The 26090-nt window shown below is 37.8% G+C and overlaps 1 protein-coding gene and 1 non-coding gene across 6 annotated transcripts; one reads left to right on the plus strand and one right to left on the minus strand.

Moving 5' to 3' along the window:
* Window positions 1–409: 409 nt before the first annotated feature.
* On the minus strand, window positions 410–14814 carry eef2k (eukaryotic elongation factor 2 kinase). 5 transcript variants are annotated; one of them, XM_058793601.1, is made up of 19 exons: window positions 14404–14807; window positions 13678–13974; window positions 12601–12666; window positions 10850–10950; window positions 9416–9476; window positions 9283–9320; window positions 8645–8816; window positions 8352–8501; window positions 8125–8257; window positions 7876–8003; window positions 6617–6812; window positions 5299–5354; window positions 5100–5177; window positions 4630–4686; window positions 3647–3781; window positions 2748–2936; window positions 2523–2647; window positions 2261–2439; window positions 410–1128 (listed from the first exon to the last, which is right to left on the minus strand). In XM_058793601.1, the coding sequence occupies exons 2-19, from the start codon at window positions 13945–13947 to the stop codon at window positions 1019–1021; spliced, it is 2244 nt and encodes a 747-aa protein (XP_058649584.1). In that variant the 5' UTR covers window positions 13948–13974; window positions 14404–14807; the 3' UTR covers window positions 410–1018. The 5 variants fall into 5 exon arrangements, with proteins under 5 accessions (XP_058649584.1, XP_058649585.1, XP_058649586.1 ...); XM_058793602.1 differs by lacking the exon at window positions 4630–4686 and having other exon boundaries at window positions 14404–14814; XM_058793603.1 differs by lacking the exon at window positions 12601–12666 and having other exon boundaries at window positions 14404–14806.
* Window positions 14815–15557: 743 nt separating this feature from the next.
* Window positions 15558–15639, plus strand: trnal-uag (transfer RNA leucine (anticodon UAG)). Its single transcript has one exon. It is a non-coding gene; the product is annotated as a tRNA-Leu (tRNA).
* Window positions 15640–26090: the final 10451 nt, after the last annotated feature.

Genomic DNA, 26090 nt, shown 5'->3' on the forward strand with positions numbered 1-26090 from the left:
AGCTCCAAAACCATGGAACTCCTTACCTAATAAGGCAAGCGAAATCTCTTAACATTTTTAAATCTCCCCTTAAAACGAATTTCTTTAGGGTAGCTTTTACTTGTTTTTATATTAATTTTATTTTTAAGCGTTTTGAATGCATTTCTCCTCTTTTGGCTTATTTTGTAATCTTTATATTGTGTATTTTGTTGTTTTATTTGCTTATGTAAAGTGCTTTGAAATGTAACATTTAAAGACGCTATAGAAAACAAAGATTATTATTATAGAGTCGCTGAATGTCCTTGCCATGCCTGAAATTCCATCTTATATCGTATATTGTATCATAGCATTAATTTATGTGTAGTGGCGTCTCGGTATAAACTAAAAAACAACATATAATTCTGGTTAAACAATGTGTAATGAGACTGAATTTTTAAAAAATGATTTTATTGTTTGTTTCTTTGTAATCTTTTTGAAAATGACCAGCAAAAATGATCACACTCACTTCTGCACTCCTTGATTATGATGAATTATGAAAGTTTTTTGACAGTCAAAACAGAACAGGTTAAAACTCACAGCAATAGCTATTGATGCTTAATATTCTTAGACATCTGATATAACAATACTAGCAAATTAATTATACAGAAGTAAGATCAATCATCAGTAATGCCATTTTTAACAGTCACAACATGTTTATTAAAGAAACATCCAGTTGTCTTTTAGAAACAAGAGAAAGAAATTATTAAGAGGTAATGAATGTATTCCCATGAAGCAACCTGAACAGGCTGCAGACACTGTGCAACTATACTTATTGAAAAATTAACCAGGAGAGTATGTGTATTTAGCACCTCAGTATATTGCTGATCTGGAATCAGCGTATGCCCTTGTCACATTCATTAGAAAATTTATCCAATATCAACATTATTTCTCTGAGGTCAAAGGGACCCAAGGAGAATATAAGGCATTGAAAACAGCATGTAAACAGGGGCTGGGTGCACAATAGGAACCGTGCTCATGCTTTTTTTGCACACCAGCACTTTCATTCTTCCATCATAGACCATGCTTCCTCTGCTTTCATGTAGTACTGATTGGCCAGTCTGCCCTTCATGGCCTCCATTGCAGCATCGGCAGCCTCAGTGAAAAGATCACCTACAAAATTTAAAGATATCAAAACTCACACATGCATACCGATTTAAAATGTTACAACAAATTCAGGACACATTTAGAAACCAAAACTGCCTATTTTAATTATATGATATAATAAAGGAGCTAAGTATCCCTATAGTAACTTGTTTGTGTCATTTCAAGAAAATAATGAAGGTGAAGCCCTGCTGTGTGAACGGAACCTGACTTTACAACTAGTTTTGGTAATGTCGTACAGTTTGAGAGAGACACAGTTTGCTGAATGCGGGGTTTATAACTTACAAAGGCATGGATAGAAACTGTGTCATCTGAAGGTCCAGTAACTGTCTTCCATCGGAGCGGTTTCCATGAGTTTTGTGGTCTGTGTGCAACTTAAATACTCTGCTCTCACTCAGGTATTAAAGCTGTCAGTTAATTTGGAGGATGAAATTGAGCATCAAATTTTTAGTCACTGTCACTGTGGTTACAGTTGATACATCCTATTGCACATTCATAGATGCTATTGCAAGTGGTGGCGTGAACAGGATATTTCGACACAAATTCTCAAATGATTCTCAAAACTGGCCTTGGTTAAAAACGAACAAACAAAACAAACAAACAAAAACTAAAGTCTAGGCAAAAATTGGATTTTACTGATGTTATCATGGACTTTTCAAATAAAAAAACAATGCCTTTACGTTTCTAAAGTAATGTCACTTGAATTTATTCATACATATGCATTAATTAAAATCTGTATGTATTGACTAATGGCCTAGTGATATTTTCATTAGGGCTGGGGTGTACTGTAAAGCCCCAAGTATACTACGTTTTTATATGCGTACGTATGTTGTTGTTGTTTCGTCTCTTTAGTTTCATTTTCTACTTTGACACAACAGCCCAGGACAGAGTTGCCACCTTGTGGTACAACTGATCAGTGCAAAAAAAAATTAATGCGCAAGTGCGACCTGTGCTACAAAGTAATCATAGTTACAAAAAAATCGGGTGGTGCGCATACTATTCTGATGACAAAATTACTGAAACGCACACTGTACGCTGACCCTTGCATACACGTAAAAAGTGAAGTATACTTCGGGCTTAATACTGTCGCCCACGGGTCTCTGGTCATCTAATGGTGTCCCTTAGCATGAGATACACTCACCTGCTCTTTGGGGGTCTGCATCCAGGTTGTGCCCTCCCTCCTGGTACATCTCAGCCAATCGTGCCAACAGAAGGTAGCGCGGCTCATCCTTTATCCCATCAAACTCTCCCCCTTCGTCGTAGTCTGTCATCTTAAGGGCAGAGTCATACCAGTGCACGGCGTGTTTCCAGTCCATAACCCTGCATTTTAAAAGTCCAAAATAAAAGTTTCAGCTCTAAACACATCTTGGTCCAAAAACACAATTGATCGATGCATTTCTCACCTATCAGAAGGGAGGTTGAAACCCGTGTCGAATGCTCGTGCTACTAGAATCATACTTGGCCGGTCTCCTGCCTCAGCGGCCTGCAGCAGAAAGCGGAAACCCTTCTTGCTGTTTTCCTCAGAAGCCTGAGATGAAACAACACAGATATGACAGACGAAGCATAAGCAGGACCACCAAAACAAGATAATTAGGAAACACAACAAGATAATTAGGAAAAGAAAGCACCTCTAATTCGATCTCTGGTAGAATGTGATGTGGCAGCTGAAGGTAACATTGGCCAAGGGCAACTATAGCCTCAAGCTCCCCGCACATGGCAGCCCTTTCCAAATGGTACATTGCAGAAATCTGGTCCCATGGTGCATCCTTCTCACAAAAGCGCCCAGCCTCGTGGTAGCGAACCATGGCTAGATGTACCTTAAAGGAAAAGTTCACATGAAAATGAAATTTTTTCCCTTTATCTGCTTACGCTCATCGTCGTTCAAAACCCATTTTGTTCATCTTCAAAACTCAAATGAAGAAACATGAGAGGTTTCTGTCCCTCTATTGAAAGTCTGCGCAACCAAAATTTTGGAGATCCAAGAGGTCATAAATGTGTTGTAAAACTAATCCAAAAATGAATCGAGCGGTTTAATCCAAGCCTTGTGAAGAGATTTAATTTAGGTTAACTTTCATTAACAATCATAAACAATGATGAGACACATACATAGAGCACATCAAATATGGTAAACATGGAAGCTTAAATGAATATTCTAGCATGTGAAAAGCACATTTGAGCTTCCATGTTAAATTAAATCTGTTTATCACATAAAGTGAAAACCAGTTCAGAAGACTGCTTAATTCATATGGATTAGTTTTACACCCCCTTTTGAGATCTTTTTGGATATTCAAAGTTTTGGTAGCATGGACTTTGATTGGAGGCACAGTAACCTCTCAATTTTAAAATATCCTACTTTGTATTTCGAAGACGTCTTATGGGTTTGAAACGACATCAGGGTCAGTAAACAATGACAGTATTTAAATTTTTGGCCGACTTAACCAAGGAATAATGTATGATAATGATATTTGTCAGTTAGTTTCAAGAAAAGGTTTATAAAACACATGGCACAATTCAAACAATTTCTTACCTTGCCTAGAATGGATTTACCAATTTTCCTTTCGAGAAGCATAGTGTTAAGTCTTTCTACTTCCATTGCCACACAGGAAGGTCTGTGTATGTGGGAGCGAGATGAATGGTAAAAACTCCATTTTTCTTCTGTCAGCTGAGATATACAAGCAAAAAAAGTATATCATTAAGCACCCGGAGTAATAACTGAGGCAAAAAAATTACAACATCACTGACTTGTCCCATGTCCAAAAGTCAGCTATGTCTTATGTCCGTACATTTTAATTTATATGTCCATCCTTTTTTTTTTTTACTTTTTTGTCCAAGACCAAGCTATGCATATAGTTGGTATATAGCTTACAATATTGCTCTGTTGTGTTATCAAATACAGCGGACAGCTGATCAGTGAATTGTTCTTTTATTGTCAATGAAAACAGTTTGTCATTTGAAAAACTGCTTTTATATATATATATATATATATATATATATATATATATATATATATATATATATATATATATAAAAAAATAACTGCTCTCTTGTTTTTTCTTTTAAATATAAAACGTTTCTATGAGAAGCAGAACTAACATCTGAGAGGAAAACCACACAAATAAACACTTCAAATATCGCTGCACAAAAAAGCAATGCATGCAGGAAATCACATGCAGGGTTCCCACACATTTTGACTAAAGGACTTCCATGACTTCTCTAGTCATTCATGATGACTAGGAACATTAACAGGTTTTCCATGACCGTGGGAACCCTGCATATGGATTTACAGTATGGGAAAGGAGAGCTTGCCATCGGTTAGTGGATAAAGGTGGATGTGGATGAGATAAAGGTTAGAGTTTAGATGAAAGAAGAATGAGATGAAAAGGTTTAGAGGTTTTTAATGATCTAAATTAATAATCTATGAGAAGAAAATTAGGAATCATTAAGAATCAGTGGGTGATGGGTGACTATCATGATTAGATTCAGTGAGTTTATCAATGGTTTCGTAGTTACCCGACGAACACTGTCCTCATCCGATTCTGAGTAATGTCTGTTGTAGAAGGGATGTCCCTAAACGATGATGTAAAAACCTACCATCACATATCTCATATCTCAGCCCAAAAATAATTACTGCTGCATTTCATGGTGCATTTAAGCACAGCACACAACAACAAGAAGTTTATAATGCACCTTAACAGAAAGGAAACTTTGCTTGGGGGAGTAACAAAGAAAACAAGCAAGAATAGATTCTAATCTGAATTTCTTATTTAAATACAGGTACAGTTGTAAATTCTTAGTTTAGTTTAAAATGTTCAGATTTAATGTTGACACCCTCAAAGAAATGGCTCAAGCATCAAAAACTTTCACTGTTTTTGTGCCAGATACAAATAATGATGTGATTAATATATAATATAAACATAATTTTAATATAATTTTTGAAAAGATTTTTAATTTGCATTGTCTAGCCAGTTTATAATCTGTACCTGACTGTGATGTTCAACTAAGTCTCCTTCACTGCGTTTCTCACTGGGGTAACCACTGTCTCCTCCATTCTCTGAGTCCTGCGAATGCAATTACAGTTCACAATACAAATTAGCATTGATGCTAAAATCAACTTAAATAACATCACTGAATTTTATGTCACACTTAATGGTGGATTTATATTCTTCTTCATAAACTGACCCTGTGATCTCCGTTAGCTCGATGTGCCTCATTCATTTCATTCATGAACGACCAGCCTGTAAACACACATAGATAGAAAGACTGAATAAAATGAATGTTCAATGGTGCAAAGACAAACAAAAATGCAGTGTGAAATCTGTATGCACCTGACATACAAGAACAAACTTTACTTTTCAGCTAGAATGTCCTGACTGCTGACAGGAGTGAGGATAAAATTCACAAATAAAATATGTCGAGGTTGGTTTCATTTGTCCATATGAATTGAAAAAATAAGAATAAATCCAATGTGTTTTAATTTAACAGAATATGTAGTACAAGCAATCAGGTTGCTATTGATATTAATTGCTTGAACACTTTTGTTAATGCTGTTTCCAATCATAGTATTAAATATGATACCAATATTTGATACAAAGCAACATGACAGTTTTCATATTTCAAACAAGTATATACTCCAGTATACAGCCTTATGCATGTAAGTTAGGATGTGTGTATTTATAATACTAATCAAAATAATAAAAGGGATTACCTAGGAACTTCAACACCAGCTAATTAATATTCATGAATTAAGCCATAGATACCATCCTCTAGGCAGGAACATAATTAAGCATTAGGGAAAACAAACCTTTAACACCATAGTTGCCTTTCTATGAGGAAATTTAAATTTAGATAAGTCACACTGCTGTAAACAAAGCAAAAATTATTTTTACAGCAGTTTTCTGTTATCCATATTGGTATCAAAATACAAAAAGGATGGTTCTCGATTTTTGCTTTATAAGTGTCAAACAACACACAAACCTTTAGGCATTTTGAATGTACAGAGAACATTCTGTCTAAAAATAGCCAAATGCATTGAATATTTATCTTTGTTTTCCCAATGAAAAGAACTGATCATTTTAGTAACATTACAACCAGTCAGTCAAAGGCCCACTTCATTTCTTGGCCAGCTGACAACAAGTGGAGGGACTTCTTGTACTTTATTGTACAAATATTTATATTTTAAAAAGTGTTTCCAGATGGTTGTAACATCCTGAAAGCTGACAGACCCTAGAAAAAGATTTATTCATTGTTTTGAACCCTAACCCTAACCCTAAGTAGGGGGAAACTGTAGCACACTGATATTACCATAGACAGTATGTGGAGGAGGAGATAGATAACTGTATTAATAACATTAACTAGATCTACTATGATACCAAAATGTATGATACCATTGTTGTACTGCTCACGACTTGATCTGACTTGGCCTTAAAGTGGCTTTGATATTACTTTGGTGGGCCACTCTGGTGCATTCACACATAGTACTGGGTTAGTCCAGTATTACCCAAGGGTGATCGGCCTGCAGAGATGCCCATACTAAGAGGAGAACAGGGAACCGAGTCTGTGTCACTGCTTTCATCAACCAAGGAAGTCTCAGAGAGCCGGGAGAGGAGAACAGGCATGTGGCCGAGAGAGGTCGTTCGGACCCTGGGCGAACCACAATGCTCTTCACATCCACGGAGGACAGTCTGAGCTGACTGCTGCTTAGAAAAAAGAATTTATTTAGAAAACCTGCAGAAATGAAAACATTGCAAGCAACAGTTTGTGAATGCAGGGCTAAGCGTGGCCTGATCAGGTCCAGTGATATTTTCACTGGCCACACCAAAAAACAAAACAAAACATTTATTTAAATTAACTATCAGAACCAAATTATAATAATATTTCAGAATAGTTTTTTTTTGTTGTTGTTAACCATGGAAAAATGGTGCATCAATATATCGGCAATAAATGTGCTGCAGCATGACATATTTTTGTAGGCCAAATCCCAGAAACGAGTTAGCATTTTAACACTTCCAGTTCCTACGTCCTGAAGTCAAATGGTTTTTTCAATGGGTTTTTAGGTAAATGGCTGAAATAAGATCTGTGGTTGACACAAGCTCAAGATATTTTCATGTTTTATTCTACAACATAGAATGCATTAGTAATACCCATTTTCAAAGTAATACAATATTTTTCTTGAAAAAGGTGGTTGCTAATAAGTGGCTAATTGGGACTACAGAGTTTGTCTGTATCATGCTGAACAGGTAAACTCATCTACTCTCACTAGTCCATCTTTACAGGCTCAATGTGTTTTTATAATGAAACCTATTCTAACTCAAACTTTCAGGGAAAAGTAAAGACTTTAAAAAATAAAGACAGAAAGAGTTGTTTGTAGCTTAATAATGGTGACATTTAAGTCATGCAAGTGTGGTGCAGTTCATCTATAGCCTGCATTTAGCATTCTACTTCTGCCTATTGTATTCAGACTGAAATTCATAAAGGTTAAGTTCATTTGTGAAGATTATTGTGATGAACAAAACAAAGAATCATAAACTTTCAATTTTTGCAATAATCCATAAATCTGATGGAAAACTCCTATTGGGTTTTTCTCTAGGAAACCAGGGTGATGCTAACTTCCGGGTTGGCCTACAAAATTACGTCATCTCTGATAGCAATGTCCCTATTTAGCAGCTCCATCAACTGGCCCAAATCTCTCACACTAGCCCCACCATCAAGCCCTGGTTAAAAGTACATAAGGATGATTTTTGATTATCCAATACAAACCAGCAATTTGTTGGTGCAGTTCAGTTGTGCAGATTCAGAAGGGGACAGGTCGAAGCGAGTGAGACTCATACTCCTACAGATCTTATTACACAGGTGAGAGTGGAAGAAAAGAGCCATGCCACGCACACCTGAATCACAAGCACACAGACAATCATTACAAATATTCCTCATGCATACATTAGTCAACTTTAAGACAAATCAAATTCTGAAATGAAATTCTGAAAAAGAATGCAGGATGTTGATAAATACCTAGGTTGCCATCTCCAAAGTCAGTCCCCTTCTCAGTGTGGATCTGAGGGTCTGTGTAAAGGTCCCCAACACCCTGAATGTCCACCACTATCAGCTGGTGTCCAGAGCGCTCAAATGTGAAATGACTGAATGCCTAAAGCCACAAAAACATAATTGCCAATAAATAATCACACATCATCTGACTGGGACACCAGATTCAGATTTGTTACATTACTTTGACAATGCACCTGGGGTGTAAGCCGGATGTTATCGTCCCTCACAAAACCAGAGTTGGAGTTGTACTTTGTGTACTTCCCCTCAATGTAGTGTTCCAGGTGAAATAAAGGGCTCCCAGGGCGACCAGTCATTTCCACAACACACATCTGCATGATGTCAACCTAATAATGATTGGATACATTAAATAAGTACACAATTCATATCTGGTGTGATTGTTCGAACCAGGTTTGAATGGTCAAACCTAGTTTACACCAAAATTGTCAATGTTTTATGCGCAAGCATCAAGCAACATCCACCAAAGTACCTGTTTAGGAGGCCTGTGGCGATTGAACTCCTCGCCCCATAATTTAGCCTCCATTTGTAACCTCACATCCTCAAAGTAAACATTTCTGTCCACGGTCTCCATGTATCTCTTGGCCACATAGTTTGAGGCCGATTTCCAGTTGCTGCTGTGGGAAAAGTTTGACAACTTCTTCCTGTGAACGAAAGGGAATAGAAAGCTACAGATCAACAAAAACCCATTTCAAAACACAAGATGAAAGAAGTAAAATTATTACTTGAATAATGGAAGATATACCACTAAGAAAGGGACGTACCAATTAAAAGAGATGCATTTTTAATAAAGTATAACAAATATTTTTAATACAATGTTGATAGGCTGGTTAATGTGGTGAATATAACTTCAGAAGTAAAAGATGTGTCAAGCAGTGTCAGTAATGTCAGTAAAGTAAACCCATTCTACACAACATTTTTCCTAATACTTTTAATATTATAAAGTGCAGTTTTTGACTTTTAATAAAAAAAATTACAACAAAAAAAGTGAAGAAAAACTTGACTACATTGACAAGAAATTGTACAATTTTGTTTAATAAACATTAAATATTCATTCTCATTAATATTTACCTAGTCCAGGGTTTATATGTTTAAACTGGTTTGACTTACGATCTAAAGCATTCCCTCATGGCTCCTTTTCCAAATGGCTGTGAAAGAAATATAAATAAATTAATTAAAAAATACATAAATAATCAGTATTAACACATTTATATTGGTGTTACTACCACAGAAAACAAGATACCTGAGAGGAAACCTTGATAAATATGTCATCTTTTGCCCATTCACCAGTAACCGCATTGTATCTAAAGAGCAAGAACACACGTTTACACTTCAGTCACTTTAAATATAGCTTTCTATTCCCTTTCATTCTCAGGAAGTAGTTATTAAACTACAGCAACTGGAAATCAGTCTCAAACTATGTGGCTACATGGAGATGTAAACATAACAAATGCAAATGCATTTTACCCTAAAAAATGTATCTTCTACATTATGAAGATAATATTCGCAGGAAATATACAACACTGATTATTGGTCTTCATTGGGACAGTTAATGAAAGAGTTAATAGAGCAAATACTGCACAATAGGCACAGTCCTTAAAGCAAACGCCCAATATTTACACAAGTAAGTGCTGGGGTTTTTTCCCATTGCCCAGAACACTGTGTACCATGTAGAGTAGACCAACCCATCAGACACAGTTGTTTAATGGCACACACAGACATTGGCTGGAATTCAAGGGATATTTTAGAGGTGTGAAGTTACATATGTTTAAAATTAGAGTCTTGAAACTGCGAGTGGACCCCTTGTGTTAGTATCCATCTGACATTATACTTTCAGTGTCTCTAATTTAACATGTGATGACATGTTCTGAAATCATCTGAGATTGATTTAGACTTGTGGTTTGTGGTAAAAACCCAAAACAGGAGGAAATCAAAATTCAGTGATGATAGGTCACAAGGGTCAATCTCATGTGCAGTGTTGAGGACTCACTAATTTAAAGTAGCGATGCTACAAATTGTACATTTTTCAGTAACATAAGAGTAGCTCAGGTGTTTTCAAAATAGTAAAGTGACATCCTAGTTTTTGGTGGATTTTGTGTTTCTTTGTTAATTTTTTCAAAAGTGGTTGTTCATTTAATTAGATAATTCATCCAAAAATGAAATTCTGTCATCAATTAGGCTACTCACGCTCAAGTTGCTCTAATCCAAACCCATAAGACTTTCGTTCATCTTTGAACCATGAATTAAGATATTTTTAGTAAACATAAGCTCAAAAGTGCTTGCTTGACGTGCGAGAACCAATGGGGTTTGTTCTTGCGTATCACGCAAGCATGTTTGAGCCTAAGTAAGAACCAATGAGGTTTCTTCTCACACATCAAGTAAGTACAGTTGAGCTTCTGTTTACCATATTTGATGCTTCTTGTATATGCACTGATCAAAATTTATACGTGAATAAATGGCTAAATTTAATCTGTTCATCATATAAAGTAGTATTTTCACCATTCAGCTATTTACACTACTTTTCCAAAAGAATAGCTTGGACTAGCTTGTAGCTTGGCTCTCTAAAGATTCAAATTAGCTTCTCCAACACCGCTCATGTGTTGCCTCCTGCTGGATTCAAACCTGTTTATTCCCTGAACAGTAGGTTAACAATTTTAAAAGCTTCATATTCACTCACCTGTATCGAGTGCAGCGCTCCGTCTCGATTTCCTCCAGATGGAACTCGGCCCAAGGATCTGGCATGGCTTTGGCTTTCTCAATAGCATGTTTCCAAGTTGCCTGAGCAAGAGAAATTGAAGTTGTTTGAAAAACTTTCACATCTGTTTGTATGGGTTGATAAACTGAAGTTGGACGATCCACCCTATATTTTAGGGCAGTGTTCAAGCACAAAACTATGGTTGGGAAAAGAAGGAAGGTACTGAAGGAAAAGGGGTATGCTAGAATAACAGTCATAGAGGAATAAAAGGACAAAGAAAAGTCTGAATCAATGCTGAAAATGTTCAGTAGACATCAGGTTAAGGATCTCAGTTTAAAAAATTTAAGAAATATCATCAGAAAATGATTATCAAGACATCCAGTTCCCTTCAGAAATCAGAATTGGAACAAGAATTGTTACATTCCTTGATTCCCGTTTACTGAAAAAAAGTGTTTCGAAAAAAAGGCTGAATTTCTCAGAATTGCGACTTTATTTCTCATAATTGCGAGAAAAAAAGGCAGAATTGTGAGATATAAACTCATAATTCTGAGAAAAAAAATAAGAATTGTGAGTTTATATCTCGCAGTTCTGACTTTATTTCTCAGATTTGCGAGTTTATTTATCAGAATTATGACTTTTTAACTCGCAATTGCGAGTTTATATCATGCAATTCTTGGAAAAAAAGTCAGAATTGCGAGTTTGTATCACGCAATTATGAGAAAAAAAGTCAGAACTGTGAGATAAAAAGTCGCAATAACCTTTTTTTTTTTTTTATTCAGTGGCGGAAACGGGCTTCCATAGAACTTTGTGCTTTGCAAATTCTGAATAAAAGCTGTATGAGATCTAGCTTACTGTACTACTATACTGTAGTAAAAGTCTCCTCGTGATCCAAGTGTCATCAGTGAAGTAAACCTGACTGCGGCAGACCCGACATGATATCTACAAATAACATAGATCCTGTGGCCAAGTACATTCAAAACATTATTTATTTCCTTTCGAAAGGTCAGTGAGACAGTGAGTACAAATACATACGTCAGACACTAGGAAAATGTGGGCTCCTCTTTACAGGGAACCCCTGAAGTACGGAAACATTACCCATGTGTCACAAGACAGCTTGACATAGGCTTTTATAAGCCATAGGCATCTACTGTATATTAACTCATGATATCTATATAGGCATATATATAAAAACAACAATTAAAATAAAAAATGATAACACCTACAGTATATTGACATTAGGCATGAACAGTATTTGTTTTTAAATAGCAACATTCTGATATTTTAAGTTGATACTTTTTTCTATTGAAATATAGAAGTCTTTTACTATGCTAGATTAAATGAGCACTAAAAAGTAGCATCTTCTATGCTATACATTATAACAGTTTTTAAAAAATAAAATACATGCACAGATTAATTTTTTAACATACACTTAGAAAATAAAAAGTAAGCTGTACTGTATTTACAATATTAGCCATTATATTAACCATAACATATGAAATATTATTTATACATACATTCTTTGCATGGTTCAGATGGTTCTTGGTTCTATGGTTCTTTTTACAGTGAGCAAATGTAGAAGGAGTGAAAGGGAAAATAAGGTGATAGGAGAAACATGAAAAGAGCATGCATTGCAGGCTAGATGCCATAATGACACAGGGTAAAATGGATTAATAAAATCTGGGAAAGAAAACGTAAAGGTGAAGGGCAGAAATTGAAACTTTTATTAAACATACCCGGCCTTTCTCAGTTAAAGAGCCAAACCTGACAGTGTGCCCATCCTGCTCGGTTTCATTTTCATTCTAAATTGGAGGAATAGACAAACCCACTTGTTTAAACACAAAAATATTAGTAAAAACACTTGCCTTATTTACAGAAAGATTTACAGTACATGAGGTTAAGGAAGTCACATCATGAGAGCTTGAGAGAGCTCCATATATGGAAGTGAGTGTATTACAGAGATGGAGGAAAACAATTTTTGCATACTGTACATTAGTTGACTGCTTCTTCTGGTAACAACACAAAAAGCTTTGTAGTTAAGAAAAACCATTTGTTCACTAGTTCTCTGTGGTAAAGGCAATCTATTTTACCATTACAGAGAGGTCACTGTCTAAGAACAAGATAAAGACATGCTTGGATTACCACCAAAATACGATCATGAAACGGATAGTTCCAGTTCTGGATATTAATACAGCATTACAGTCATGCTAAAATACACAATATATGTATCTATGACGTGGAATGTAGCTATTGTTATAGCATGATATAGTAGCTACTGTAATAGTATGAAATATGTATGTCAAACATTGTGCATTATGTTTAAATCGCTAGTATGCCACATGACTATATTAATAATGTGTAATTCAAAAATAAAAACAGCTATTATACATGTCTATGTAAGTTGTGTCAGAAGCATTTACTACTCTTGCATTGTGGCATAAAGTTGCTGTATACTGCACGTTTTTGCAAAAATGTTATGCAAGTGCCATATACTCAAAAAATTCTGATACTGCACACAATAAACATTGGACAAATAGAGGTATGCTGGTCCAAAAATAACATTTGTTTACATGCCAAGGACTACATTTATCTAGGAAGAGGCTACTTAATGTAGCTGCATAATACACTAACGTTTTAATGAAAGTTTGTGCCCTTAATATTTTTTATTATGTAGTAAAAGTTTTAGAAAAGCAATAAGGCACTCAAAGTCATGCTGTATTGGATATATGACTATATTCAAAATTTAGCACAACCTCTTGTACCGTATTACTGCTTATTACAGTAAAGTGTAGATTAACTGGGGAAAGACTCACCCTGTATGTGAAGGAGTTTTTGGGCAATGAATTCGAAAGCTGCTGGTTGCGAACGACGTCCTTTGGATAGTCAAAGAAGCCTCTGGTTGGACTTATGAGGTCGTCAGTGATGGGGCAGATACGGAGGTCATCTTCTTCATCATCTTCTTCATCATCATCACTTGCATTGGAATCTTGGAAAGCCACTCTGCTCTTAGCACATCCATTCCTAGGTCCATCCCGAGGACTTCCCACCTCCTCCATATTAAACATGAGCTCCTCCTCAGCCATGACGTCCCACTGTGTTGTGCACCAAAACTACAAACAAGCACAATGAGAATAAGTGTCAAATACTGCTACATCAGCAAATGCATTGTAAGAAAAAAAAATGCAAACAGATTTTGTTTTAGACGAACTGTGAACGAATGATCAAGAACATGTTGATCAAATGTGAAGGTATTCGCTATAATGTCAGTCCGAGATAAACCTGTTCCTGTTCATGCATTCCACTGACCCGTCAAATAGTTGTGCCAAATATACTCAAAACATCAGTTTGCGATGGCAAAATCATTCTACTTTAATACATTCAAGCTACAACGTCATTAATTTTGAGCTTAAATTTACATTTACAATTATTTCATGTAATTTGTTGCATGATTACTCAAAACAAAAGCATAACATAACAGCTCAAAAGGTGGTAACAGTACATACCACAAGAAAGAATAATCAAAAGTGCATGTCACATACCTTATGTTCGAATGAATAACGCTGCTAGAATGAAGACATAAGGAAAGCAGGAGACAGACACTCTCTCTTATCTCGAATCGCCTTCACACCCTTTCTAAAAAGGAAGCCGATTCAATAATGTATAGCAGATCTGAACGGAAGTTTCAGCTGCGGCTGTGTCTCAAGCACACTGGACAGTGACAGGTTTACTGTGCCTCTGCAGAAATGTGTATTACGTGTCCTGGCGTGCGAGCCAATGTTCCCTTGTGTTGATTCCTCCAACCTCGCATTACTCAGGACAACGTCAAAGCTGCATATATTCAGCCCTCTAGTGGGCGTTATCAACAACACATTCATGTACTTACAGTTCATTCCATTTCAGAGAAATATTAGGTCTGAATAATATCTGAATATATAAAAGTAAACAAATATATAATATCGACAATACACAAAACAGAGATTTGCATAAAGAATAAAACGTCAAATTATTATTCAAAGGCAGCCATGCCATAGTCAATCACATGATCTTTTATGGGGGAGCTCATGTTGTTATCGATCTCAGCGGAATATCACGAATTCTACTAAGGCGAGGGCACGGCTCATGAATATTAAATTATTCGTAATAACGTTTCTTGATTCCGAAATCAAATCAAGTGATCGCATTAGGTGAACGTCAAGTAACGTAATTAATATTCATGAGAGGACCCTTGGCCATAGTAGAACCGCATGTTCTGGGGGGCAGGGCAGGACTCCACACTGGTGAGGACTAGCTGCACGTAGCCACTGTGAAAAAGAACAGACCTGCCCATCCAGCGCCTAGTGGCTTGCATGCAAACCGAGCGGATGTTTTCGTGTTTTTGGTATTCATTTTATTCCTAGTGTCAGCATCATCAAATGTGACGCTTACAGTTGTTCCGAGACGTTTTGTTTCTAACGATCCAGTTTTATGAAACGTATGACACTTGCAGCGTGTGTAAAATAAATAAATAAATGAGCTGAGATTGTTTAGAGCGAACTCGTCCTGTCTAATAACATTTGTATCAAACTGCTTTTGTTCATTGTAAGTCGCTATGATTTTGAAATATGTAACTTGAGCAACATAATGCAATTTGAACTTTTAAGTATTTACGTTTTCTCACTTTTATTTAGCTAATGTGTTACCTGTGTAGTCTCATGGTAGCGTGGCCGAGTGGTCTAAGGCGCTGGATTTAGGCTCCAGTCATTTCGATGGCGTGGGTTCGAATCCCACCGCTGCCAAACTATTTTTCCTGAACGCGGAAGTCTCGCCCGATGGGAACGATTGCTTTACATTTCCGGTTTCTGGTGTTTGTAGTCAAATTAACGTATTTTCCGAGCCGATAACATTATGTTGCGTTCACGCCATCTCGTAATTACCGTAAGTGCGAGATGACAACACGTGACGTTCAACTCGGTACTGTTCACGTCCTCGAACTGGGGATTATCCGTTTCTATAGACGGTTTCATCGGGCGCACGCGCCTGGTCCTAAATTAACTTCCGGTGTGTGTTTGTTTATAGGTCTGGCTACAAACGCAGTTAAAGTTAAAGTGATGAGTAATGAAGTTGGGCTGTGGGTTTTATTTCCCATACAGTTATTTATTTCTGGCGACCTGCCACGATATCAAAACTGACCGATTTTCCGAAAGACTTTGTTGAATAAACACACACTGCAAGTTTAAAAATCAAAACAAGGCGCTGGTGTTTTTATATCACTGTATTTCTGAAGGAAGACTGTCTTTAGAAAAAATTCGATGTCATTTTCATTTCATCTTGCATGTTATATGCTATGATTTATCATTTGGGTAGTTGTTTTGAGAGTTTGATTTATTATTTGATCTTTTTAGACATTTTAATTTTGTTAGGAAAAAACGTCCATAATATGCCTGATAAAGCAGCGTTTGTGAGCGGAGCTCTGCTTTGTGTAGTGTTATCAGGGAAACCTCTCTTTCTCCCGCTTTAAAGCACCTCCTGCTGGCAGTGAATGAATTTGCATTTTCAATAAATCAGTTACGCAGCAAAAATATTTTGCTTATCAAAAATAATCTACTCAAGAGGGACTCAAGCTGTTGATTAGATTTGGAAGTCTACCGGAAGTTAAGTTAGGGCCACAAAAGCGCGCATGCGCAGTAACGTTTGTTTATGTTGTTGCCGTTGAAACCGTCTATACTCACAACCGGCGCAACGTCATAGAATGTCTCTGAACAGGTTCACGCCCACTTTTGGGGAAAACAAACCGCCATACAGCATCGGATCGAGGAAGTGGACTAACCTTACAACATGCCAAAGAGTTGTTGTGTGGTTGGGTGCACCAATAATGTTTGTAAAAACCCAAATTTAGCCCAGGCTACCTGCCACCATCATCCATATCTTGCTGTTATAGAAATATTATGTATTACGGATGATGCTATCGAAAGCGAAGCCAGGCTAGTTGTATGGCTGGACAGAAAAGTGCACTCAGTACTCTAAATATAAGGACATAATATATACATTTAAAGATGTTTACTTTCAAATGAAGTAAAATCATTCACTGGTTTACCTGGTGATTAGATTAGGTACGAGTAAATGTCCGGCAAGACACCTCTGGCCACTGGGTGGGGTTGTTACACCAATTTGACGCTGGGATAATGAGTTTTTAAATTGACCAAATTAAGTTTATGGATGTATCTTTCACGCTCTATGGCAGGCAGGGTGGACATATAATTACTTGACATGATTAATCCTAGTGATTACTTAAGTTATTCACGTCTGTCGGCTGTGTATGGACTTTGCTTTTTGCCGCTATTTTGTATTGAAGCCTATGGGAAGTCTAGTTTGTTTTCCCCCAAAAAGGGGCGGTAACGAAATTGACAGTTAAGTTCCCGGATGTGCCGGTAGTGCGTATAGCGACAGGCAATAAAATGAACCCGCGACCGCGTAAAAATTTTATTAGCAGCTGTAAATCACATAACATTACATTTGTATGCTACTGTTAAATATTGCAGAACACAGAAACCGTGTCAGGCAAAAAATAATTACAAACCGTGTGTTTGTTAGTTTGTTGTTATTAATGACGGCGATAAATATTGCTAACCTAAACAAACAACAACAAAATAATAACAACAGTATGAACACTTACATAATGTTTTTATATATTATATATATATATATATAGTATAGCCAAAGTCTCTTTAAGACTGTAAGGGTATTCTATAGTCTTTGGTATAGCTTTCTTTGAAAGCGCCGCCATTTTTCGCTGGTTCAGCGTGAGCATAGATATATATTATATTAATATACGTAGACGCCTCATAGACTGACGCTGCCTATTGGAGCTGACGTATCAGCTCGGCCGCCATCTTGGATGGGTCCCCAATGCACATTTATTTCTACTGAGGAAGGTGTATCCCCAACTACAATAATCATAACTCCCCGAATTTTTACCGGATTTTCACACGGTTTGATTTGTTACAAACGGCACAGATTTAGTTATGATACAGGACGCTGTCACACATTGAAAAATACGTGCTAAAAGACTTTGTATTATGCTCTTTAACAAAGACATATAGTAGGCTATGGCATATTGATAACTGTATAAATGAATTAATTTTATATTTTAATAAAGAAACAAGTTTGATTGTTCATTTGAATTTATTTCTCTCACTCACACACACACACGCTCACACGACCCTTCTGTAACACATATACATACAAGCTCCCATATATACTGTACCAGCTCAGTACATTTTTTTTAAAGGCCTGGAAAAGTAAGCGTTATAATTCCAGGTCATTCAGCATCACACACTAAGCCGATGCCGACAAACTAGTGGCGACGAAAGCAGACTGCAGGGTCGGCGCACGTCGGCAGCATCCGGGTCCAGAGTTGCCTTGACACACCAAGCCGACGTTGGACACCCGACGGCCAAGTAGCACGTCGGTTCTGCGCCTTTCTCGCGCACTGGTTCGCCAGCTGAACAGCCAATCAGAACGATCCTATGGCCCTACTGACCGACTAGCTGTTGTGTTTAGATAGGACTCAATAACCACACCGTGTAGCTTCGTTTATGCGTTTTACTGAATTACCGCAAACCTTACATTTTACGACCATTACCGTCAATCACTTGCCGTAAGCCTTAAAGGCACCATAACCTGTCACTCGCAGTGCATAACATAACAGAGTCCAACAGGACACAATCCTGAACGTTTTCAGACATAACACTAGCTCCGACGCCGATGCAAACATGTCGAATCGGCCCGAAAATAAGCTGACGAGGACCAACTTCAGCCGACGGCGCAGAACACACTGAGAAAACTTAGTCGACCGACGAACAAAAACTGCCCAATGGCCGACCGTCGGCTTTACACTACCCTGCCAGGCTTGCAACTGGGGCTGGGGAGCTAAAACCCTTGAAAAAGAACTGTTTTGCACAGCTTCTTGCGTATGCTGGCACTCTGTAACTCCAGGGTAGTTAATTTTGCGATGTGGTGCAGCCTTATTTTGTGAAATACAGACACCACAAATGATGGTTCTCAATTCCGAATTGGGTTTCTGCAATGTGCTCCCCGAGTAAGAACACATCCTCTGAACCAATCTCCGCCCGAACGAAACGGTTGACGAAGGACACACTGACACCTTGTTCTTTTGAGTTTTGTCGAATCACACGCTCTGCTGCTCTGACCACCTTCACTGATGAATCAGGTAATCCCACGCGATCTGGTATCAATACTGCGCCGGTTATTGCAACCGTAAACTGCACAAAATACGGGCATAGCTGCTGGTCTCCGTTGACTCTAGTGCTAGCGTAGAGTGAGGAGACCCAACCAATATGGCGGCGACGCTGGATTACGTTCCAGCCCGTCATGAGGCGTCTAGTATATTATTTCTATGCAGCGTGAGGTGCAGCGGTCACGTGGTGCAAGCCGTAGCTCTCTGAAAACTCCCAGTTTACAAGTTGTAATTACGACTTCTATGAGGACTTGAACGATTTTTACAAGTTGGTATCTCCTAATTACCGTTATTACAATATGGCGTGAACGCACCTATGAACCAATGAAAATGGTTTTAAAAAGCACATGGAGCCATGGTTTCATCACAAGAGCACACATTATTTTTATATTATCTACCCTGAAAAAGTTTCAGTTTAATTAATTTAGTCGATCTTTTTTTTATGAGTCGTCTTTGTGCTCTTGGAGTAATTTTGGTAGGCCGGCCACTCCTGGGAAGGTTCACCACTGTTCCAAGTTTTCTCCATTTGTGGATAATGGCTCTGACCATGGTTTGCTGGAGTCCCAAAGCCTTAGAAATGGCTTTATAACCCTTTCCAGACTGATACATGTAATGTCTGATAAAGCAGCGTTTGTGAGTGGAGCTCTGCTTTGTGTACAGCGGTTACCGGGGAAACCTCACTCTCTACTCCAACAGCGCCTCCCGCTGGCAGATAATTAATTTGCATATGCTGCCACAAATAGTGCAACTCTGTGGAACTGGTATAAATAAATTAAACTGTATAACAGTTTCACTGCAATTCACGTTATAACGTTAGAATTAAATGACTTATCTGTACAATGCATTATTTTTAAGCTGTTGTTGACATCCTATCTAAAACGTGATTTAGCCAATAAAGTTACTACTTTAATATGTCGTTTTTTGGAAGGCGGGCCTTCATCAAACCCGGAACTAATCGAGCAGTTTGTGCCAGGCTGGGAAGAAAGGTATTGTAATAATGTAAATTATGTGAAAAATAATGCGATTTTCGAACCACCAAGCATGAGAGCATGTTCTAGTACACCCCCTAAACAAAATCAAGACTTTGTAAAAGAGCATAATAGGACTCCTTTAAGATATAGACTGTCATAGACTATGATAAACTGCGTACGCTCTTTTGTATCAGCCACGACACAAGCATACATATTCTACGCGTATTTACGCTTGGATTTGAACGAAAATAGCGTATTCTTGTGTTTTTTTTACAGTCTATGGTTGCGGCTTATACAGAAGAGCGTACGCAGTTCAGTAATATCCAAAATGGCGCTACGGTGACGCGGAGAGACAGAGAGGAGACGAATTGTTGAAAAACAAGTCGTTATTTTTATTTTCTTTGCGTACAAAAAGTATTCTCGTATCATAAAATTCAGATTGAACCACTGATGGCAGATGGACTATCCTGACGATGCTTTTCATACTTTTCTGGGCCTTGACAGTGGTAATTACTTGGCAGTCAATGGGACAGTCACAAGCCTCCCGGTTTTCATCAAAAATAATGAGTGACAGCTTTTCAGTCTTTCAGGGAGCGCTCTTTGCATGCTTTCCTATACCCAGATAGCAAATAGTAATTGAAACTATAAATTTGAATAAAAGTTTTGTTTTCATGCTGCTAAGATAATGTGGCATACATGCTACAAAGTTTCGGGAGTGACATTTGCACATAAATGGGGGATTCTCTGACACAAAGACTGACATGGTGATAATCATAACATTGGTGGCCGAGAGAACTCAACGCGGTGCAAATAGAAAAAACACCTGCAAATTAAGAAAACAACTTCATCAATTTGACAACACACGCGCTGCAAATGCTCACAACACAAACAAATAAAGAAACGCACTGCAAATAGAAAAAAGATCTGCAGAGATAATCTGGAATATCCAAGATAAAGTTTGGAAAACACGATTGTGATCTAACCACAGAGCTTACTATCTCTGAGTTATAGGTGGTCACAACAGAGTCTTTGATCTCCAGAAGTAACTGGCGATCATAGACCGGAGGGGAGGTAACAGTTCGACACAGATAGAAAAACGGAGACAACACAAAGTAGTAGGCGGCATGCCATGTACACCGGCGCCATCTTGACTCAATCCGATGGACCAATGGCGTGTGAGAAGGTGAGATCTACAGAGAATGATCAAAGCAAAAATACGCACACGTGTTTGTTTGTTTGTTCGTTCGACACCACACCACACGGTTACCTTTTTTGTTCAAATCAAAGCGTAAATAAACGTAGAAAACGTATCTGTGTGGAAACAGCATACGCAGTTTGCGTTCAGTAGATACTATCCAAAATGGCGTTATGGTGACGTGGAGGAGACAAATTGTTGAATAAAGTCATTATTTTTGTTTTTTCTTTGCGTACAAAAAGTATTCTCGTCGCTTCATACAATTCAGATTGAACCACTGAAGGCAGATGAACTATTTTGACAATGTCTTTCATACTTTTCTGGGCCTTGACAGTAGGGATGCACCGAATGTTCGGCAACCGAATAAGCGAAAAGACCGAATAAATTGTACCGAACAATGACGTGACGTGTTCAAATAGAGGCGCGCACTAATGCAGCAAACACGTCTGCAGTGTGAAAGTACTTAAAACTGTCAGAGAAAGACGCAAAAATCATTCCAAGCACGAAGCACCGACAGTTAGATGCTTAGCGCTGAATCTCATGTCTCCGATGAAAAGAGGAAGAGGTGGTTGATGCTGGTTACTATGATGATTGAAATCGCGAAATGGCCTCAAATGATTAGTAAATAAACTGCAGAATGTTATGTTTTCTAATACACGCAGGGATTGCATGTATTCAAACAGCGCTGCATGAGCTCGCGGCGCCAGGGTTCAAAGTCGAAAGCGCGAGGAACATCTGCGCTAAAACACTGTTACTCCTCATTTACTCAGTAACATTTTTTTTTTCTTTAAAGACACGTGACAATGTGATAAGTGCGACAAAAATCTTCCCAAAATCATAATGAGAATCATTTAAATATCTGCATGCTGTTGTCAACAAAAAGCACTTCTAAGATCTTCCTGCGGGTTTCTGCCAAAATAAAGTCTAAGAAAAAGCAACAACTCCATCAACATTCATAAATGTTAGTATTGTAATTTTACTGTTGTTCTGTAAAATAAAATAAAAAAAATAAGACAATAATAATGATAATAATAATTACCCTACAACCGCTCTATACATTTATTATAACATTCACAATTCACAAGTGTTCAAATTGGGATCTGTAATATGTTTTAAAAGAATTCTCTTCTGCTCAGCAAGGCTGCATTTATTTGTACAGTAAAAAATACATGCCTGATTCAAGAAGGGGGTCTCAAAAATGGCCAAAACAATATTATTTTAGTAACTTATTAAATTTAAGTTAAATTGTGCTTTGTTGGTATAATGTCTGATAGAATGTTAAAAAATGTTCAGTGTTAAGTAAATATTTTTAAATTGTTTTGTAATTGATTTTTGTTTTATTTGAAAAGCAGGACAAAACAGTAAAAAGCACATTTTGGCTATTTAATTTATACAGTGGTGAAAAAAATAGGGCTACGTTGGGGAAAAAAATGCGAAAAACCATGTTCGGTATTCGGCCTTCTGCCTTCTGCCCAGTGTTTCATTTTGTTCGGCTTCGGCCAAGAATTTTCATTTCGGTGCCCTACTTGACAGTGTTATTTACTTGCAGTCAATGGGACAGTCACAAGCCTCCGGTTTTCATCCAAAATATCTTAAATTGTGTTCTGAAGATGAACAAAGCTTTTATGGGTTTGGAACGACATGGGGTAAGTGATTAATGACAAAATTTTCATTTTGGGGTGGAGTAACCCTTTAAGTGAATGTAAACTGGTGGGAGAATATTGGATGTGTGTACCAGTATATTGAATCCGTGCAGTCAGTTTTATAGGCAGTGTTAATTTCGTTGACGAATAATTTTCGTCATAATTTTCGTCAACGACATTTTTTCACAGACGAAAACGTGACGGTAACAAAATAAAAACTCTTTTTGAATGACAAAAATAATGAAAATATATTGACATTTTCATCAATGAATAAAAATGAGACAAGTATGTTAGGGAGGGACAATTAGGAAGAGATCCAGTCAGAACGAATCCCTGCGTGGAAGAGGGTAGATGCACACATTTGAACTGCAACATACACTTGCTGCACATCTCATAAAACATAAAAAAATGTCAGCGTCTGGACATCTTAAGTCAGGGGTGTCCAAACTGGTCCTAGAGGGCCGCTGTCCTGCTAACAGAGTTTAGCATCAACCAGGCAGCTCCAAAACACCTGCATGGAAGTTTCTGGTATGCCTAGTTAGACCTTGATTAGCTAGTTCAGGTGTGTTTAATTGGGGTTGGAGCTAAACCAGAGATTGTCTTATGCTGCCTTCACGTGCTATCGGAATTATCGTAAATACGAGTTTCCTAATCGGAAATTGGACGTGACGGCCTCTCAAGTCGTATTTACTACTGGGAAATTCGGAAATAATTTTGATACTCGAGTTTCGAGTTGAGCGGGTCATAAACTTTAAACATGGTAGAGGGGACAACCATTGCTGCTGTCAATACTGTTCTCACAACAACTACATCCCTTTGTCTTGTCGCTAAAGTAGTGTATTTACAGGCTAGATATGAATGATCATGCGAAGCATATTGTATGTTTTATAAGCAGTGAAATAAGCATGTATTTGGCGAAATTCCAGAATTGTCAGCAAACTGCATGTATAGCACGGTGAATGTTTCTAAGCTGAAAAGCAGAAAATTGCGCTTCATTTCAGATCTGTTTTTCACTCCGGACATGAGAGCAGATAGTCCGTCACACAGCAAGCGTTCTCCTTTCTAATGTGTTTTTAACTGTATAATGGAAATTTTAACTTTATACCTCCACTATTACCCAGTCTCTACTGTAGTGTCGGTGTCCCCAAATCACAGAACCGTTGCCGACATCATCACGTTCACGTTCTGACGACCCGACCTCTGGACGTGATGACGTAGACGCAAAGTAATCGGTTTAAAGTGTTTACATGGCAGGATTTTAATTTTGTTCGGTTTATAGAAAGGTTTATCCCACCCCTCTCAAACCGATTACAATTTCATTCGGTTTGGGCATTTTTATTCCGATTGAGGTGTTTATATGGAGCATTTTCATTCGGATTGGACTTTTAAACCGATTACAGTGGTCCATGTAAACGCACCTACTGACACCTTGTTCTTTTGAGTTTTGTCGAATCACACGCTCTGCTGCTCTGACCACCTTCACTGATGAATCAGGTAATCCCACGCGATCTGGTATCAATACTGCGCCGGTTATTGCAACCGTAAACTGCACAAAATACGGGCATAGCTGCTCGTCTCCGTTGACTCTAGTGCTAGCATAGAGTGAGGAGACCCAACCAATATGGCGGCGACGCTGGATTACGTTCCAGCACGTCATGAGGCGTCTAGTATATTATTTCTATGCAGCGTGAGGTGCAGCGGTCACGTGGTGCAAGCCGTAGCTCTCTGAAAACTCCCAGTTTACAAGTTGTAATTACGACTTCTATGAGGACTTGAGCGATTTTACAAGTTGGTATCTCCTAATTACCGTTATTACAATATGGCGTGAACGCACCTATGAACCAATGAAAATGGTTTTAAAAGCACATGGAGCCATGGTTTCATCACAAGAGCACACATTATTTTTATATTATCTACCCTGAAAAGTTTCAGTTTAATTAATTTAGTCGATCTTTTTTTTATGAGTCGTCTTTGTGCTCTTGGAGTAATTTTGGTAGGCCGGCCACTCCTGGGAAGGTTCACCACTGTTCCAAGTTTTCTCCATTTGTGGATAATGGCTCTGACCATGGTTTGCTGGAGTCCCAAAGCCTTAGAAATGGCTTTATAACCCTTTCCAGACTGATACATGTAATGTCTGATAAAGCAGCATTTGTGAGCTGAGCTCTGCTTTGTGTACAGCGGTTACCGGGGAAACCTCACTCTCTACTCCAACAGCGCCTCCCGCTGGCAGATAATTAATTTGCATATGCCGCCACAAATAGTGCAACTCTGTGGAACTGGTATAAATAAATTAAACTGTATAAGTTTCACTGCAATTCACCTTATAACGTTAGAATTAAAGAACAATAAACATAATACATATTACCATTGCACTTATCTGTACAATGCAGTTATTTTTAAGCTGTTGTTGACATCCTATCAAAAACGTGATTTAGCCAATAAAGTTACTACTTTAATATGTCTTGCAATATCCGTGATCCTCTTGTTCAATATTCATGGGGTCTGAATTGATAGCAATATTGAAGAGATTGCCAAAACAGCAATCACAACGCAACCAATCACAACACATTTCGTTTTTTGGAAGGCGGGCCTTCATCAAACCCGGAACTAATCGAGCCGTTTGTGCCAGGCTGGGAAGAAAGGTATTGTAATAATGTAAATTATGTGAAAAATAATGCGATTTTCGAACCACCAAGCATGAGAGCATGTTCTAGTACACCCCCTAAAGAAAAAAAATGGGACAGTCACAAGCCTCCCGGTTTTCGTCTAAAATAATGAGTGACAGCTTTTCAGTCTTTCAGGGAGCGCTCTTTGCATGCTTTCCTATATAGTCCATTCAAATTTGAATAAAAGTTTTGTTTTCATGCTGCTAAGATAATGTGGCATACATGCTACAAAGTTTCGGGAGTGACATTTGCACATAAATGGGGGATTCTCTGACACAAAGACTGACATGGTGATAATCATAACATTGGTGGCCGAGAGAACTCAACGCGGTGCAAATAGAAAAAACACCTGCAAATTAAGAAAACAACTTCATCAATTTGACAACACACGCGCTGCAAATGCTCACAACACAAACAAATAAAGAAACGCACTGCAAATAGAAAAAAGATCTGCAGAGATAATCTGGAATATCCAAGATAAAGTTTGGAAAACACGATTGTGATCTAACCACAGA

The sequence above is a fragment of the Onychostoma macrolepis genome, chromosome 12 (assembly GCF_012432095.1).
Source record: "Onychostoma macrolepis isolate SWU-2019 chromosome 12, ASM1243209v1, whole genome shotgun sequence".
Classification (NCBI taxonomy): Eukaryota; Metazoa; Chordata; class Actinopteri; order Cypriniformes; family Cyprinidae; genus Onychostoma; species Onychostoma macrolepis.

Coding starts and splice junctions, on each gene's coding strand:
- eef2k (XM_058793601.1), bottom strand. CDS start 13,947: ATGGCTGAGGAGGAGCTCATGTTTAATATGGAGGAGGTGGGAAGTCCT. Junction 8,258..8,351: donor ACATCCGGCTTACACCCCAG/GTGCATTGTCAA, acceptor TTGTGGCTTTAG/GCATTCAGTCATTTCACATT. Junction 5,355..6,616: donor TGCAGGCCGATCACCCTTGG/GTAATACTGGAC, acceptor GTGTGTTTACAG/GCTGGTCGTTCATGAATGAA.